The sequence below is a fragment of the Stegostoma tigrinum genome, chromosome 43, assembly GCF_030684315.1.
Source record: "Stegostoma tigrinum isolate sSteTig4 chromosome 43, sSteTig4.hap1, whole genome shotgun sequence".
Taxonomy (NCBI): domain Eukaryota; kingdom Metazoa; phylum Chordata; class Chondrichthyes; order Orectolobiformes; family Stegostomatidae; genus Stegostoma; species Stegostoma tigrinum.
In genome coordinates this window covers 15,620,617-15,637,546 of record NC_081396.1, presented here as the reverse complement: position 1 = coordinate 15,637,546, position 16,930 = coordinate 15,620,617, and the positions used below count along the sequence as shown (strand labels likewise).

The 16,930-nt window shown below is 41.6% G+C and overlaps 1 protein-coding gene across 1 annotated transcript in view; it reads right to left on the bottom strand.

Annotated features, from left to right (window-relative positions):
- Positions 1–16,606, bottom strand: part of LOC132206805 (scavenger receptor cysteine-rich type 1 protein M130-like) — a 68,523-nt gene extending 51,917 nt beyond the window's left edge. Inside the window, exons 1-3 of the mRNA XM_059641852.1 lie at positions 16,459–16,606; positions 2,150–2,182; positions 537–851 (exon numbers count right to left, since the gene is read on the bottom strand). Of these exons, the coding sequence (XP_059497835.1) occupies positions 537–851; positions 2,150–2,182; positions 16,459–16,606 (496 nt within the window). The remainder of the gene's footprint in view (positions 1–536; positions 852–2,149; positions 2,183–16,458) is intronic.
- Between the last annotated feature and the right edge of the window lie 324 nt (positions 16,607–16,930).

The window sequence follows — 16,930 nt, the reverse complement described above, 5'->3', positions numbered from 1 at the left end:
TTGCAACAATTATAGCTCACATTATTAGCTGATGTATATTCATCTGATTACTGGAAGATTTGTCACATTCATGGGTAAAATGTTCCATCAATTTGTGCAGGCTTGGTGCCCGGTCGACCCCATTTCTGTTCCCCACCAGATTCCCGACCGTCATCTCGTCCAAGAGAAAGCGACATTCAGCCTGCAGACAAATGGCACAGTTATTCTGACAGCCAACACAAGGCAGAGTTTTGTTGTTCATTGGGTTGTAAATGTGATACTTCCACCTTTCCAGCTCAATCAATATGGCTTCAGGCAAAATCAAAATGAATATCTGCCCTGCCTCTTCACTGAAGTGAAAACAGTAACAAGGACTTAACTCTGCCATTTCCTTCCTATATTCAACACATCAAATAACGATACCAAATAATCCAGTGATTCTATTATATGGTGTTCATAATTATTGGACATTTGTTGGTCTATTTTCATGTGCCTTTTTGGTGTCAGACAGCACCGGGTTGTGTTCCAACTACATTAAGACAGCAGTCGATTTTTACCTGAGCATATGACACCAGCATCATTGGCATGTGGAAAGGCGTGGTGACCCCATTTTGGTGAAAGGCAGTCCCGCAGAGCATGCTCAGTCCCATTGCATAGAATGTCTCCGATCACAATGGGTCCGGATCCTGGCCCAAAGTGAGATCCGACCAGCACAGAGACCGCAGTCCCACACTTCAGCTCCCGACACACAACAGTAGCTTCCATCAGGTCCCAATTGTATTCATGCACAGTCCCCCACAGTCCTTTGTAATGAATCTCCACTCGGCCAGCGCAAGGACTGCCTCCATTCTCAAGTCTCAGTCTCACAGTCTCTGTAAAAGATAGGAATAAAAACGAACGATCATAATGGATAAATATGAAGACTTGTTTCACAACCAACATTCCCCGTTCACCGTGCAATGACTGTGAGGGGACGGTACAAATTCACTCTGCCACAATATCACTCAGAAAACGGGCTGTGTCTGGGGAAAGTGGAAATGTCGTTTTATGAAGGGGCTCTCACTCACAGAGATAAATATTTCCGGAGCAACAATACTCTAACCGGGCAACATGGGAAAATTAGTATTATTCACTCAAGGGGCGTGCACTTCGCTACCTGGCACAGCCTTCATCGCCCCGTCCCTTGTTGACCCACTTGAGAAGGTGGTGGTGAGCTGGCTTCTTGAACCGCTGCCGTTCCTGTGCTGGAGGTGGATGCAGGAAGACTTTTGCGACCAAATTCTGACCAAGTAATATATTTCTAAGAGAGGATTACTGAATGGTTTAGATATTGAACTTGCAGCAGGTGGTTATCCTATGCATCTGCTGTCTTTGTCCTGTTAGTTGGAAGTGGTTGGATGTTTGGTAGGTACCGACTCAGGAGCTTTCTCTGAATTTCTGCAGCGCATCTTCTAGATGGCACACACCACTGGTACTGAGTGCCCTTGGTGGAAGACCTCTTTGTGGTGCCAATCTAAAGGGCTGGTTTGTCTTGAATGGTTTCGAGCTTCCTGAGCTATGTTGGAGCTGTAACAATTCAGGCAAGTGTTCAGAAAATGTTTCACATTTAGGAAAGCCAAGAGGAGCGGGCCAGGAATGGCCTGCTTTCCATCGTTCTCAGTACTGACTGGCGAGAAAACGGGAACAGCCCGACGTGAAAAAATAACAAAATGAAACACTGCATCCATCCAGCACAGCCAGAAATATTCTAGGATACGTAGTCATGTGATCACGACGTCACGACTTACTATTGAGTGAAATAATTTCAATGCATTTCTGACAGCAGCACTGTGTGTTTTGCTTATATTTCCAACACTCCTCTCCAGGAACCCTCATTCGCTCACTCACAGTCTGAGGATGGTAGTTGATCCCTCCCTCTCTCCTTTTCAGGAAGCCTTATTGATTATCTTGCTTCCTAGGAACAGTAGTGTGAATGGGAGATTGCTGCTCACACTCTCATCTCCAGGAATCCTGCAAATACAGACCTTCTGGAGTACTGCATCTGCCTTCAGTTATGTGCAGTCAAACGGTTAACATATGAACATTAAAGCATACACATTTTCGCCACAACTTCGTTTAAGAACAGAAGAATATAGGGATTCTACTCCATATGGTAATGGAATGCAATTACCTGTGCTCTCGGCCTCAGTGTTGACGAGGCTACCTGAAATAGAGGCATAAGATTGAAGTGTCAGGAATCAATGCAGCACCTCGAAATAAATTCAACATATACAAATAAACTAGAGTAAGAATTGTCACTACTTTGCGAAAGAAATGACATCTAGAAATGTGAACTCATTTTCAATCAATGCATATCAAACAAGAAATGTACTTTCTGCTGCAAACAAATGTGGGCTTATTTTTTTCCTAAATTTAACTGAATTGCTTTCACACAGAAGGACACGCTGACAAACCAAAGTACTGGACCCTTAGTGAGCTTCTTTATGATTCTTGTGTTAGGAGTGTGAAGGTTTCAGACCAGTATTCATTGTTCTGCTCAGTCCTCCACTGCCGACTTACTGCAGATCATTATGATCCCTGTTGAGAGCAGTAATATGTTTCAGTGCGGCCGAAGTATGTCCGCCCTTTAAAACATTGTAGGAGTTTAAGATGTTTGCTCAATCTACAATGATGAAATAAGCAACGATTCACAGCAAATTGGCAATTTGAACATTAGATGTTATCCTGCTCCCCTGGCTACTTGGCAACAATAAGCGTCACTCATTACAATATCTAACCGGAATTCTCAATTTCCCCAACTCCAGGACATGCGGCTTTACCATGATTCAAAAGGGATAGTTTACTGTGTAAGTGTCAAAAAAAAGCATTCTAATGCTCCAAACAAATGTAGGACATCAATCGGTCGAAGGTGCCTGTGCTACCTCTTTGAAAACACTGCTCAATTCTTTCCATTTCCTTTGCTAATTGCCCTCAAAATGTCTCTGAGTATGTGTTACCCACGTCCAACTGCACTGGGAACGGGAAAGTGAGAAACGCTTTATATTTTCTCAGGTTTCCAAGGAATTCTGAGCTTGCCCTGCGAATGTTGCTTATTTAAAATAAATTGTACACCTATCCCAAATGATGAAGGAATCAGAACATTTGTTCAGTTTAAATTCAGTTGGAAATTCTCCAATTGTGTGACAAACTTTGATGATTTTTAATTTCCAGTGAATTCTCTCCTACCTAACTTTTAAATAATGTAGAAACATAGAATTGGTTGCTTTGAATCTCAGAATAAAGGTATTTCGATCCTCACACATTATGCCAAGACGAACCGTGTGTCAGATCTGCTCACAGAAGGTCTGTCAGTGCTCGCCTGAGATTCATTCAGCCCTCGCTGTGCAGATTTTCTTTTTTTTAATTCCTTTCATTCATTCACAGTTTGAGGGCATTGCTGGAGCGCCAGCATTTATTGTCAACCACTAATTGCTCAGGGGAAAGTTCATGGTAAATCACTTTTCTGTGGGTCTGGAGTCATATGTAGGCCAGACAGGGCAGGGATGTCAGATTGTTAGGAAAAGAAGGCATAGAGGGAGCAGATTTAGGACTGAACTGAAAAGGAAATTCTTCACCCAGAGGGTTGTTAACCTGTGGAATTCCTTGCCCAGTGAAGTAGTTGACATTACTTCAGTAAACGTTTTTAAAGCTACGGTAGATATTTATTGAACTATAAAGGAATGAAGGGATACGGTGAGAGCGCGGGTAAGAGGATATCAGTCCACAAAAAGATCAGCCATGATTTTATTGAATGGCGGAGCGGGGTCGAAGGGCCGGACGGCCTAGTCCTGCTCCTAGTCCTTATTTCGTTACTTGAAGGAAATGAATGAACCGGATCGGGTTTTGTTTTCTATCATTCGTGACAGGGTTCACGGTCATCATTGGACTGTTAAGTCCAGAGGTTTATTGAATTCAAATTCCACCATCTGCCATGACAGGTCGGTCTCTGGTTTGACAGACCCGTGATAATAACACTCGACAATCCTGCACATCGCCTGCACATCTCTTATAATCTGCATTCAACGACCTGACTCAGCGTTTACCTCTTTATGGTGTGTGGGTAACGTCCTTTCAATTCATTTCTGAATATTTATTGCTCGTCTTTTTGTTTTTGTTTTGCTCGATGTAGTTAGTCGTGTGAAATGAACAACAAAAATATGAAACAATGACCTGCTGCCTAGCGCAAGCACTGCGATATTGTCTTTCTTCATCCAAGAAAATTTCAGCCTTTCCTCTTTGTCAGCCTTGACTTTATCACTTCATTAAACCACCCACCACATCGTCCGTCCTCCCATCTCCTGCTGAATAATTAATCACAGTTGCAAGAATTAAAACTATTTTTCCTACACTGTTATGTACATTCCAAGATAGTTAAAATTACAAGGGCTCTGCTTGTTTAGTGGAAAGAAATGAATAAGAACGATGTAAAGTACTTTTTGAACCTTTATGTACAAAACTGCACAAGAATGGCCTTTGATCTCAATGTGTTATTTTTGATGTTTCTCACTGACTGGACAGTTTATTAAAGAAATAAACCACATCAGATCAGTGGCATTGCTTTTATCACAGTAACTGACGCAACACCGTTACAAAATAAGATTATTCAAAACATTTTGTTTGCGACTCTAGACTGGATATTATTACAGAATAGTTCTGGCTGCTTAACAACATGCATGCGCATTTGAACAATTAAATTTACTGCCACACATGATAATTCGATTGCAACTTTGCAGAGGGCATAACTTTCAAAGTGCAATGAGCTGAGAATCGGTATAATTGAGTTCAACATATTTCACTCTGAAGTACTCTATTCTCACTCTGATAGCTGCCTACTTTCAGCTGAACCGACGGAATGAGCAAGATGGCAAATTCATTTCCATTGATCATCAGCTACACATAGGCATCAAGAACGTTTTTCAAAATTTATAATGTTTATTTAGGTTTAAAAACATAATCACAATTTGACTGTAATCCCTGTAATTTACTTTAATATTGCATCCTCACAGTATAAGCACAATATATACACGACGGTGATTGAGAAAGAAGCATGTATACTTCAATGAACATTGAGTGAACAGGAATAGTGTTTGAAAAGAGGTTGAGAAACCGCAGTTAAAGCCAAGTTAAACATGCATAAGTAAATTCACACTGTTAATGTCCTGCCATGACACACTGATTATCAGAATCCGAACTGTTGTGTCTATCTTTCAGCTACAAGTGGAGGATAACTGCTGTTAATTCACCTTCTGGCTTACAAACGATGTTCACTCTCAACTATACACAGTGCGGGTTTAACAAGGAACTACGAGTTTATTTGTCCCTTTGAACTGCAGCAAACATTTCAGCAGCTGGATAGAACCTGCGGCAAAGAAACAGGCTTGATTTACATGCTTGTCTTTCGCACAAAATTCAATGCAATGACGACCAGTGCTCAAACATGGAAATGGCACAACAAAGTTGACAGCGACGACTCAATTTGTGTCCTTCAGACAACCTAAAAAAAAAACGGTAACCACACCACCTGCAAAGGTGCACAACAATATGCAAACTCCGGCATCAACATGCCCCCATTCTGATTAGAATGATGTTGATGTTCATTGACTGCTGCCTGAAAACGATTCTGTACATCTCTTCCTCAAATATTGTGGATGTACCTAGCCTCAAAGAAAGGCAGTGATTCACGGATTCAGATCACTGCAACGAGTTTGGATTTTCTTCTGAAGCCAGATATCCCCACATTTTTAACAAACAAAATAGAATCTCAGAAATAATCTCCTCATATTAATTGCCTCGTAACAAATTGTCTCCTCATCATTATGACAACTTTTCAGTCAAGATATTTCAGTAATATGGTTTTCAGAACCCCTGTAGTATTAGCCAATGTCTCTCCAAACTGATCAGTTCTGCATTGGGTCCAGATCTAGAAGAGCCGTGATCCGAAACATTTTCTATCCTGATCCTCTGATGCTGCCTGGCCTGCTGTGTTACTCCAGTTCCGCACTGCATTATCACTGACTCCAGCATCGGCAGAGTTTACTATCTCTCAGTTCTACATCAGTACGTTTATACAAATTGTGAACGCAGAACAAGTGGTTGAAAACAACAGCTATATTCTTATATCACACTGCTGTCAAGCAACCAAGTGCTCTCAGTATAATCTGAGAGAAATGGCTGTGTTTGTGTAAGTTCAATTGATGGGAAACACAGTACTGATTCACGTTTTACAGACACGAATATCTCAGAATCCTCTGCAGCCAAATGTAGCAAAAAATGTGCCCAGCTGTTTACATTTTGTTAACTAGTTAAAAAAAATGTTTTCTTGTTTGCTCACCTTAAGTGATAACACAACTGTTGAAAAAAAAAACTCACGGCAAGACATGGCGTGTAAACTGTGTTGGTATTTCCATTCAAATCATCTCTTACACTGCGTTTGGCACAACTCTCACCAGAGAATGGGAAATTTGTTTGAAATGAATATAAATTTTCATTGCGCAAATCCTGCCAGCAAAATGATATCATTTGCAGCCCAGCCACGGTATGCAGCAGTTTTGCACTGACACAAAAAAAACAATTGTTCAAACACATTGCCGGCCAAATAAAGATAAATTCAACACTGAAGGAACAGCGCAGTACTAAGAACAATTTACATGCTCAAGAGTGTGTCCATGAAACCCGGCGGGAAAAGGAGAGGGCAAAAACTGTCAGATTGATCCGTGATCAGCCTGTCCAAAAATATTCGCAGGATATCTCATCACCAGGAGTTTTCAAAAGGCGTGCAGGCATCGTTTGGCTGGCGCTGGGTAAATCAGTACCTGTCAGATCCTTCATGGATGTCTGGGCTCTGTGCGCAGATTCACATTGCCCTGGAAGAAGCTGCATGGCTTTGGGTTGGGGTGTGTATGTTCATGGTAGAGAGTGTTTTACATATTCCTTCTGGAATGCGCTTTGCAAATGATGTCTGAGGAAAGATGTAGTGATATTGCTCCAAATAGCTCAGTGACGCATGACAGTTCTCTGTAGTCTGCACCCAGGACACACACTGATGCAAATGGCGACTCAGCCTGGAGGACCATCAACTCAGTGGATGACTCCCTTTGATCTTCCCGAAATTTGTTGGTCTTCCAGAAGAGGGAGTTGACGCGGGCCGAGTATTACAGACTATTCCAAGTCCCAGATGTTCTGCACAGGGAGGCTCGAAAGCTTGGGGCAGCTGCAGCCAAGGCGCAGGGAGACAAACTATTGTCTGAGGTCTTTTCTGCCAAAGTTATATGAGGGTCCCTTCAGGACTTGGACCTGCCTGATTGCGTCAAATAATTGTTAATTAAATCTTGTAAATGTAAGAGTATAGCTGGATGAACGCATGTCTTTGGTTTGTTTGCTAGTTAGAGTCAAACTCTTTTCTTTTTCCTTCACATGCTACGGTACAACAAACTGCCTCAGTGACTGTGTCCGCCTACAGCTACTGTTTCAACAAAGTGCATTTTTGAAAAGAAGAGAAAAAAGTCTTTTGGAAGTTATGAAGTCTAAATCACTCTCACATAAACGGATTGAGAAAGTGGAAAAGAATATAATTTTCATTCCTCGTCATGTCCATATTTTCCCTGGCACAGACTGATCATTATGTTATTCTGAATTATCTCGAAGCAATGATTGGCCTATTAATATTTAAGAGAATGTGTTCAAATGGACCATAACTCACAGTTCAGGAGCTGCAGAAGAAGCGCCTTCAGGAGTGTTGCAAACATCTTCCCATCTGCTGGTATCAGGTGATATCTGAACATTAGTTGAGCTTTGTTTCAGAGATACTGAGCAGCAGTTAACGTATCGAATGGCTCCTTGATTTCGATCAGAATTAATTCCTTGACCACAGTTTGTACAGAGGCCCTTGTTTCTTTCCAACAACCAATGGTATTTGATGTGTACACACTGTGAAATTAAGTCTTGTCTTCTAAACCAATGAGAAGTGATGTGACCATTAATGGGCAAAATGAAACCAGGGTTCTTGAGTGAGTAAATTACGTTTTCGATGGTGACTTGTGAGCGACCCCCCCCCCCCCCCCGCCGAATGTATATGATAGATTCATGTAACCACAGGATGTTATTGCCCTCAGACTTGAACAACAAAGAACAACTAAAATCACATTACAGGAACAGGCCCTTCAGCCCTCCAAGCCTGCACTGACATGATGTGCATCACAACACAAACCCCCTCCGATTCCAGGTCCATATCCCTCCATTCACATCCTTTCCATGTACTTGTCAAGGTGCTCTTTAAAAGTCATTTTTGTATCAGCTTCCATTTCCTCCCAGGCGGTGAGTTCCAGGCACACACCACCTTCTGTGTAAACATCGTGCCTTGTACATTTGTACATGACGTTTAAACATTGCCCCTCTCACCTTAAACCGATGGCCCCTGATAACGTAATCTTCCACCCTGGGAAAAAGCTTCTGATGGTCTAGTCTATCCATGCCCTTCATAATCCTTTAGACCTCTATCAGGGATTATTCAACCATCGTTCCAGTCAAAACAACCCAAGATTCTCTAAACTGTCCTCACAGCTAATGCCCTCCATACCACGCAACATCCTGGTATATCTTTTCTTAACCCTCTCCAAAGCCACCATATCCTTTGGGTAGTGTGGCAAACAAAAGTGAACATAATATTCAAAATGTGGCCTCACTAAGGTTCCAGAAGAAAGCAATATTACCTGCCAACTATTAAAATCAATGCCCCGGTCGATGAAGGAAAACATGCCATGTGCCTTGTTGACTATCTTTTCCTCATGCATTGCCACTTTCAGTGACCTGTGTACCTGCACACTCAGATACTTCTGCCTCCCAGCACTATGAGGCTTTCTGCAATTTACTGTGTGTTGCCCATCTGAATTAAAGATTCAAACGTGCATCAACTCTTCTTTTTCAATTAAACTCCACCTGCCATGTCTATTTATATCCTACTGTATCCTTTGATGGCCCTCATTGCTATCCACAATTCCAACAACCATTGTGTCATCGGAAAACTTACTAGTCAGACCATTTACGTTCTCCTCCGAATCATTTATATATATTACAAACAGGAAACGTGTCAACACTGATCCCTGAGGAACACCCCAAGCCATGGCCCTCCATTCAAGAACACACCCTCCCACTGCTACCCTCTGCTTTCTATGAACGATTCAGTTTTTCTTTTTAATCCATCTTGCAACCTCTGACCCCGTGCGACATTACCTTCTCTATCATCCTGCCATGAAGGACCTTGTCAAAGGCCTTACAGAAGTTCTTGTAGATGACATCCACTGCCCTACCCTCATTGGACAGCTTCGTCACTTTCTCAAAAAAACTCACGCAAGTTAGTAAAACACCACCTCCCCTTCAAAAAACCATGTTGCCTCTCGTTAATATGCCCATTGGTTTCCAAGTGGGAGTAAATCCTGTCTCGACAAACCGTCTGTAATAATTCCCCTACCATGGACATCAGGTTCACTTGCCTGTAATAAACTGATTATACTTTCCAACTTTCGTAAACAAAGGAACAACATTGGCTTTTCTCCAATCCTCTGGGATGTCCCTTGTCGTCAGTAAGGATGCAAAGTTTTCCCTCAAGGTCCCTCCCTTGCTTCTCTCAGTATTCTGAGTTATATCTCATCAGGACCTAGGTGCTGGTCAACTTTAATGTTTTTCAAGACCCCCAATACTCCTCCCTTTTGCTCTCAACATGACCAAACTATCTAAATCTCCTTCTCCAGACTCATCATCCACCAAGGCCTTCTCTATAGTGAATACTGAAGCAAAATACTCATTAAATATCTCGCCATTTCCTATGACTTCACACAGAAAATTCTTTCCCGGTCCTTGGGCAGGGCAGCCTTTTTACCCTCTTACACTTTATATATGTCTAAAAAGCCTTGGGATTTTCCTTAATCCTGTTGGCCAATGACTTTTCATGATTCCGTTTCGCTCTCCTCACTCTTCTCTTCAGTTTCTTTCGACTTCCCCTGCTTTCCACCATTTTTTCGTGTGTTCCCAGCCTCCTAGCCTTGATAACTGTTTCCTTTTACATTTTGATTTGGCTCACAATTTCTCTCATTATCCAAGGTTCCCAAAACGTGTCATACATATCATTTATCCTGAAAGGAAAGTAACAGTCCTTAGCTCTGAACAACCTACACTTGAATGCCTCCCACATACCATATGTTCATTTGTCCTCAAACATCTGCTTCCAATATACATTCTTCAGCCCTTGTCTAATCTTGTCATAATTCGCCTTTGCCGAATTTAGAGCTGTTACCTGACAACCACATCGATCTTTCTCTGTCAGTACTTTAAAGATTACTGAACTGTGATCACTGTTCCCCGACTGAGACGTCGAGCTATGTGGCAAGGCTTATTCCCCATTATTAGCCCAGTATGGGGCATCTCCTAGTTGGACTATCTACGTACTATTTCAAGTAGCTGTTCTGGATTTTCCTTGCAGACTCTTCCCCATACGACCCACTAATTCTAAGTGTGCACCAGTCAATACATCGGAAGTTAAAATCACTTAACCCTGTTACTTTTACATCTTGCGATTATTTACCTACATATCTGTTCTTCTATCTCCCACTGACTGTTGGGTAACCTATAGTGAAGCCCAAAAATTGACTTTGAATTCTTCTTGTTCCTAAGCTCTGCCTATATTTCCTCTCTGTGTGAGCCTTCCGAGGTGTCCTCCTGCAGTACAGCTCTGATATTGTCCTCAATAAGGAGTAAAACTCCCCCAACGCTTAAATATACCCCTCTATCCCACTTGAAACATCTGTATCCTGGAAAGTGAAGCTGTCAATCTTATCCCCCCACCCCCTTAACCGGATCTCTATTATAGCAGCAACATTAGAGTTCCAAGCACCAAGGGCAGACGGAAAAACAACTTCCCAATTTCTGATTCTGTATTTTACACTCTTGAGGTCTCAAAATGGTGTCCAATAACTTCAGAACAATTCTCTATTCATCCTTTGAATTACACTTCACCTCCTTCCTCCTTTTCGGATTTGGGTCTGTCTGCATTGGTCACAATCATGCAGGCCATTTTGACCTAATTGCCCAAACAATTAACATCCATTCTGCATCCTGAATCTTTCCTTTATTACAACTTAAAGTCCCTTTGTCTTTTGCTTCGGGCATACTCACCATCTGTTTCACTCGCTACTCCTCCCCAACAGATCCAAAGTGTAAAAACTACCATGAACCCAAACACTCTTATTGAAATCCAATCATCAACTCTTTTTCTCTCCAGAGATCCCGCCAGAGTTATATACTTCCTCTATTGCTTGTCTTTTTTATTTTAATTTTAGCTTTCATTAATTCTTAAGATGTCCGTTCTTCACCTTGCATTCCAAATGAACTAAAACAGATATCCAAAAATCTGATTTTATCAATATTTTAGACAGTGATTTTCACCAATCTATCGCTCCCTGGACGAACTGATTCTTGTAATGTTCCCTTTCAATACTTGACCAATCATGATCATTTGGCAGAATTTGTTTTCCAATTAAACTTCGAGAGAAAATGGTTCTTTTTCCTCTTCATCTGTGACACCGGGTCAAATTTGAAATAACTTCGATTTTGCTCCAAAACAGTAAAGTTCAAAATAACTGCAATCTATCAAATGCATGATGAGTTTGGTTTCCCATAGCATCTGGTTGATAAACTTTGTGTGTAAAACCTCCAGTGTTTGCAATCATATTGCCCATTGTATTCCATCTATATTATATGTAAATGAAACTAAAAGTTCAACAATCCCTGGGCCCTGATAAATTGCATTTACCGTCACTAGAAGAGGTGGCAAATAAATTCAATGAATGCTTTGGTCTGTTATATTTTGAAAGTTTGCATATTCTAAGAAAATCTGGCGTATTGAAAATGAAAATTTTGACCTAATTGTTTTAAAATTCAGAAAAAAAGAATCGGGGATGCGCAGACGTCAAATTACTTATAGGTTCAGGGTCAAAACTGGAAGTTGCTGGAAAAGCTTAGCAGGTCGGCCTGCATCTGTGAATTTAAAAATCATGGTTAATGTTTCATTTTGGGCGGATCTTCTTCACAGATCCTGTAAGACCGACTGACTTTTACAGCAAATCCTGTTTTTGAACATGATCTACAGCACCTGCAGTTCTTTCGAATTTTATCCAGTATTATGGTAATGCTCATGTCCACTACGCATAATGTGATAACAAGCAAATTGAAAGGTATCGACGGAGATCAGACAAAGATAGAGTGGATTTATGGGAGATAAGCCATGTTTGAAAAACTGCACAATTATTTAGGAGATAACTATTTTATTAAATGTAGTTACAATGGTCTACGTGGCGTTAATTGATTTTAGAGTGCTTTTGATAAAATCCCACATAACAGGTTGGCGTACATAATTAGAGATCACACGAATACAGGTAATTTACTGACAAGGACTGGGAATTAGTTCACGGACAAGAAATTGCCATTTTGTTTCCAAAGGTATTAGGTTGGGCGCAAGAGAAATCAGCTGTTGAGCCTCACCTATTCACAATATAAATCAATGATTTTGTATGAGGAAATCAGATGTGATATTGCCAATTTTGATTATGAGGGCCATGCAAAGAGGCTTCAAGGCATTCTACACAAGTTGAGTCAGTGAGCAAGTTTTAAGAAGATGAAGTCTAATTTGTATTCATGTGAAGTTAGCGTCATTGGAGGGAAGCTAGATAATAGAATATCATAGTGGCCCTAAAATAATGAAATATTAGGAAGTGGTGAGGTACAGCCATATGGGTGACTCTGCACAACTGGAAACTGAAGTCAAGGAAACAAGTATGAGATGGAAAAGTGAGTGGTAAATTTGCCTTATTTGAACAAGAACATCCCTATTAGATTCCTGACAGTGTGGAAACAGACCCTTGGCCCAACAAGTTGGCACTGGCTCTTGGGGCATTCCATCCCCTATGACCCACACATCCCTGACTCTTATACGCAAGTTAGCATGGCTGATGCCCTGAGCCTGCACATCTTTGGACTGTGGTGGGGAAACCCATGCAGACATGGGGAGAACATACAAACTCCACACAGACAGTTGCCTGAGATGGGAACTGAACCCAGGTCCCTGGGGCTGTCAGGCTGCAGTGCTAACCACTGAGCCAACGTGCCGTCCTGGCTAGATCACCACTTTTTACAGTACTTCTTCAGGACTCTGCTAAAATCACAGCTGAAGTATTCTGTGCACTTTTGATGACTTTGTATGAGATGAAGTTCTTTGTTATAGGATGTTTGCAGTGACAGGTAAGCAGACTGATAGTTTAAATAGCAGATGTGAGGAGCCATCAGATTGTCTGGATCTAAGTACATTTTTTCAGTATAAAGACGGATGATCTCATTGAAAAGTAGATTTATGATAGGGCTGGGCATGCAGGTGAAGGTTGAATGTTCCACGTCGTTTAGCGTATCCAGGAAACAAAAAGAGTTACAGTCTTGGGATGCAAGGTACGTTATTTCGGCTGAAATGACGGCAGATTTATTATCTCACATGACCATGAACCTCTGGAATTCTCAAGCACAGATGACAGCCCTTCAAAACATTCAATGAGAGAAGCATACATTTCTTTTCACGAAACTGTGTCAATGTAATCTCTGGAAGTTTAAAGTAAAATGGAAAATCCCTGGCGATCTTTGGGCTTCTCTCCTTTTTAGACAGAGAGAGAGAGACATTGACTGGGGGTGAGTTTAACTGGAGGATAATAACTCGTCCAGCCAGTGCTTGGTTTGAGGAGGCAGAGACCACATGGTCTTCCCAGCAGATGTAAGAAACAGTTATCTGCATTGGCTGACTGTTCAGTTTGCGATGCAGATTCATGCCAGCAAGTATTTTAAAATGTTGTTGATACATCGGTCATTGAGTCAGACACAATCTTTCGAAACAGGCTGTTTGCTGCACCGTGTCTATGTTGACCAAAAAAAACATAACTGCACTAATCTTATTTACATTATCTTGATCTATGTTCGACTATTCTCTGACATGTTCGAAATTATCCACATGTTTTCTTAACTGTTTTGAGGGTATCTGCCTCCATCAACACCTCAGGTAACACAAACCATATTTCTCCCATTACGTACCTCAAAGTTGCCACCCAGGTGGGTAAGGTTGTTAAGAAAGCATATGGTGTTTTGGCTTTCATTAACAGCGGGATCGAGTTTAAGAGCCGCGAGGTTATGCTGCAGCTCTACAAAACCCTGGTGAGACCACACTTGGAATATTGTGTCCAGTTCTGGTCGCCCTATTATAGGAAAGATGTGGAGGCTTTGGAGAGGGTGCAAAGGAGGTTTACCAGGATGCTGCCTGGACTGGATGGCTTGTCTTATGAGGAGAGGTAGACTGAGCTCGGACGTTTCTCTCTGGAGTGAAGGAGGAAGAGAGGTAACCTGATCGAGGTGTACAAGGTAATGAGAGGCATGGACAGAGTCGATAGCCAGAGACTTTTCCCCAGGGCAGGATTGACTGCCACGATGGGGTCATAGTTTTAAGGTGTTCGGAGGAAGGTATAAAGGAGACATCAGAGGGAGGTTCTTCACCCAGAGAGTTGTGGGCGCATAGAATAGTTTACCAGGGGTAGTCGTGGAAGCAGAGTCACTAGTGACATTTAAGCGACTGCTGGACATGCACATGGGCAGCAGTGAATTGAGGGGAATGTAGGTTAGGTTGTTTTATTTTTGGATTAGGATTATTCCACGGCACAACATCGTGGGCCGAAGGGCCTGTATTGTGCTGTACTTTTCTATGTTCTATGTTCTATGAAAGGCAAATGGCATCAGATCTCCTTTCAAGCATTGGCACCACACGTTACTTTTGTGCTGGCTTGTCTTAGGCATGACAGACATGACTACCAGATTCTCACAGTCTGCCCTGTCTCTTCCTTTCGTAATTGTGTACACCTCAATCAGATCCATTGTGAGCCTTCTCTGCTCAAGAAAAGGAAATCCTGCTGATCCATTTTAACATAATCACTGAGAAACTTCATTTCAGGCAAATCCTAATAGGCTTGACCTGCACCCCGTTCACAGCACTCGCGTCCTCCTGATCATGTGGCAACTAGAAATGTACACAGAATTTCGTCTGTGACCTAAACAATGTTTTGTATATTAATAACAATTATTCACTGTTTCTATGTTCTACATTCCAGCTAATGAAGGCACACTTCCCACATGCCTTCTTTACCAGAATTTCTACCAATGCTAACACCTTCAAGGGTATAAGCACTATACAATTTTTGTTCACCAGCACTCGCTGGAGACCAAGTTTATTTATACAGCCTTCCCGATTAGACGACAGAAAATGAATAACCATTCATTTGTCTGGATTAAAATCCATCTGCCAACGCTCTGCCCAATTTACCAGCCTTTTGCCATCAGAGTGTAGCCTCAGACCATTCCCCTCAATAACAAAAACATGAACAATTTTCATGAATACTGAAAATCAGCTCCTTATACCTTCCGCATTCATATCTGAACGGTAGTGCGTCATACAGCACGGAAACATACCCTTCTGTACCCTTATGGCCATGCGGACCATAATCCAAAACTAATCTTGTCCCAACTACCAGCTCCTACCCTACATTCCCCAAACCCCGTCTATTCAAGCACTTACATAAATGTATTTGAAACGTTGTAATTGTAACTGTTTCCACCAGGTCCTCTGGAACCTCATTTCACACATGAACAAACTTCGGTGTAAAAAAAGACTTCACTCAGTCCTTCTAAATCTCTCTCCTCTCACCTTAACTAAATGCCCATTAGACTTGAAATCCCCCATCCTTGGGAAAATCAACTGCTGTTAAATGTATCTATACCACTCATTATTTTATGCATTTCTACAAGGTCGACTCGCAATCTCGTATTCTCCAATAAAACAGAAGTCCCAGCCTATCCAGCATTTCTTTACAGCTCAAACACTTCATTCACAAAAGCATTGTGGTAAATCTCTCCTGAAAAATTTCAATTCAATAAATCCTTCCGACAACTGGGCAACCAGAAGTGGACACAGTTTTCCAGAAGAGGCCTCACCAATTTCCTCTGCAACATGATCATGACATCCCAACTCCTATACTCAAATGATTGAGCAATGAAGGCAAGCATGCCAAATGCCTCTTGAACCAACCTGCCCATATGCAATGCAAATTTCAAAGAATTGTTTCCCTGAACCCCTAGGTTCCCCTGTTCTACAACACCATCAAAGACTCTACCATTAATTGGAAACGTCATGCTCTTGTTTGATGTATCAAAATGCAATCATCGGAAATTTACATAACAAACAGCAAGAATTCAAGCACAGATATCCGGGGTCCATTACGAGTCACAAGCTGTCAATTGTAAAAATAAATTCCACTGTCGGTCCTTGCCTCCAATTTCCAAGCCAATTTTGTCTCTAGTATTCCAACTTACTGTTGATCGCATAGGCACTTAACTTTTCGATCAACCTTCCATGTGGGAAATTATCAAAGCCCTTACTGACATCTGTGTAAACCACATTAACTCTCAGTCTCTCATTAAATGATTTAACCACCTTTCCAAAAGACTCAACGACATTCATTAGACAAATTCTTCCAAAATAAATCAATGCTGTCCACTTATCATCAATCTCTGTCTTCCCAAGTGTTTATTAATCCTCGCCCTCAGAATATTTTTCCCGTACTTTCCCTGCCCATGACACAAGATTATCTTGTCTGTTATTCCTTCGCCTATGGGGGTTGTCTTTGTCAATGAAATGCCTTAGCTGTCCCCAGTCATCCTCCACATCACATCTGGCCAGTGAAGTGTACAAGATAGCTGCCAGTGGCCCAGTAATCTGCCCTCCTGCATCGCATAGCAGCTTGAATTGCAATTTGTCAGGGTCTCAGATTTATGCAACCATTCT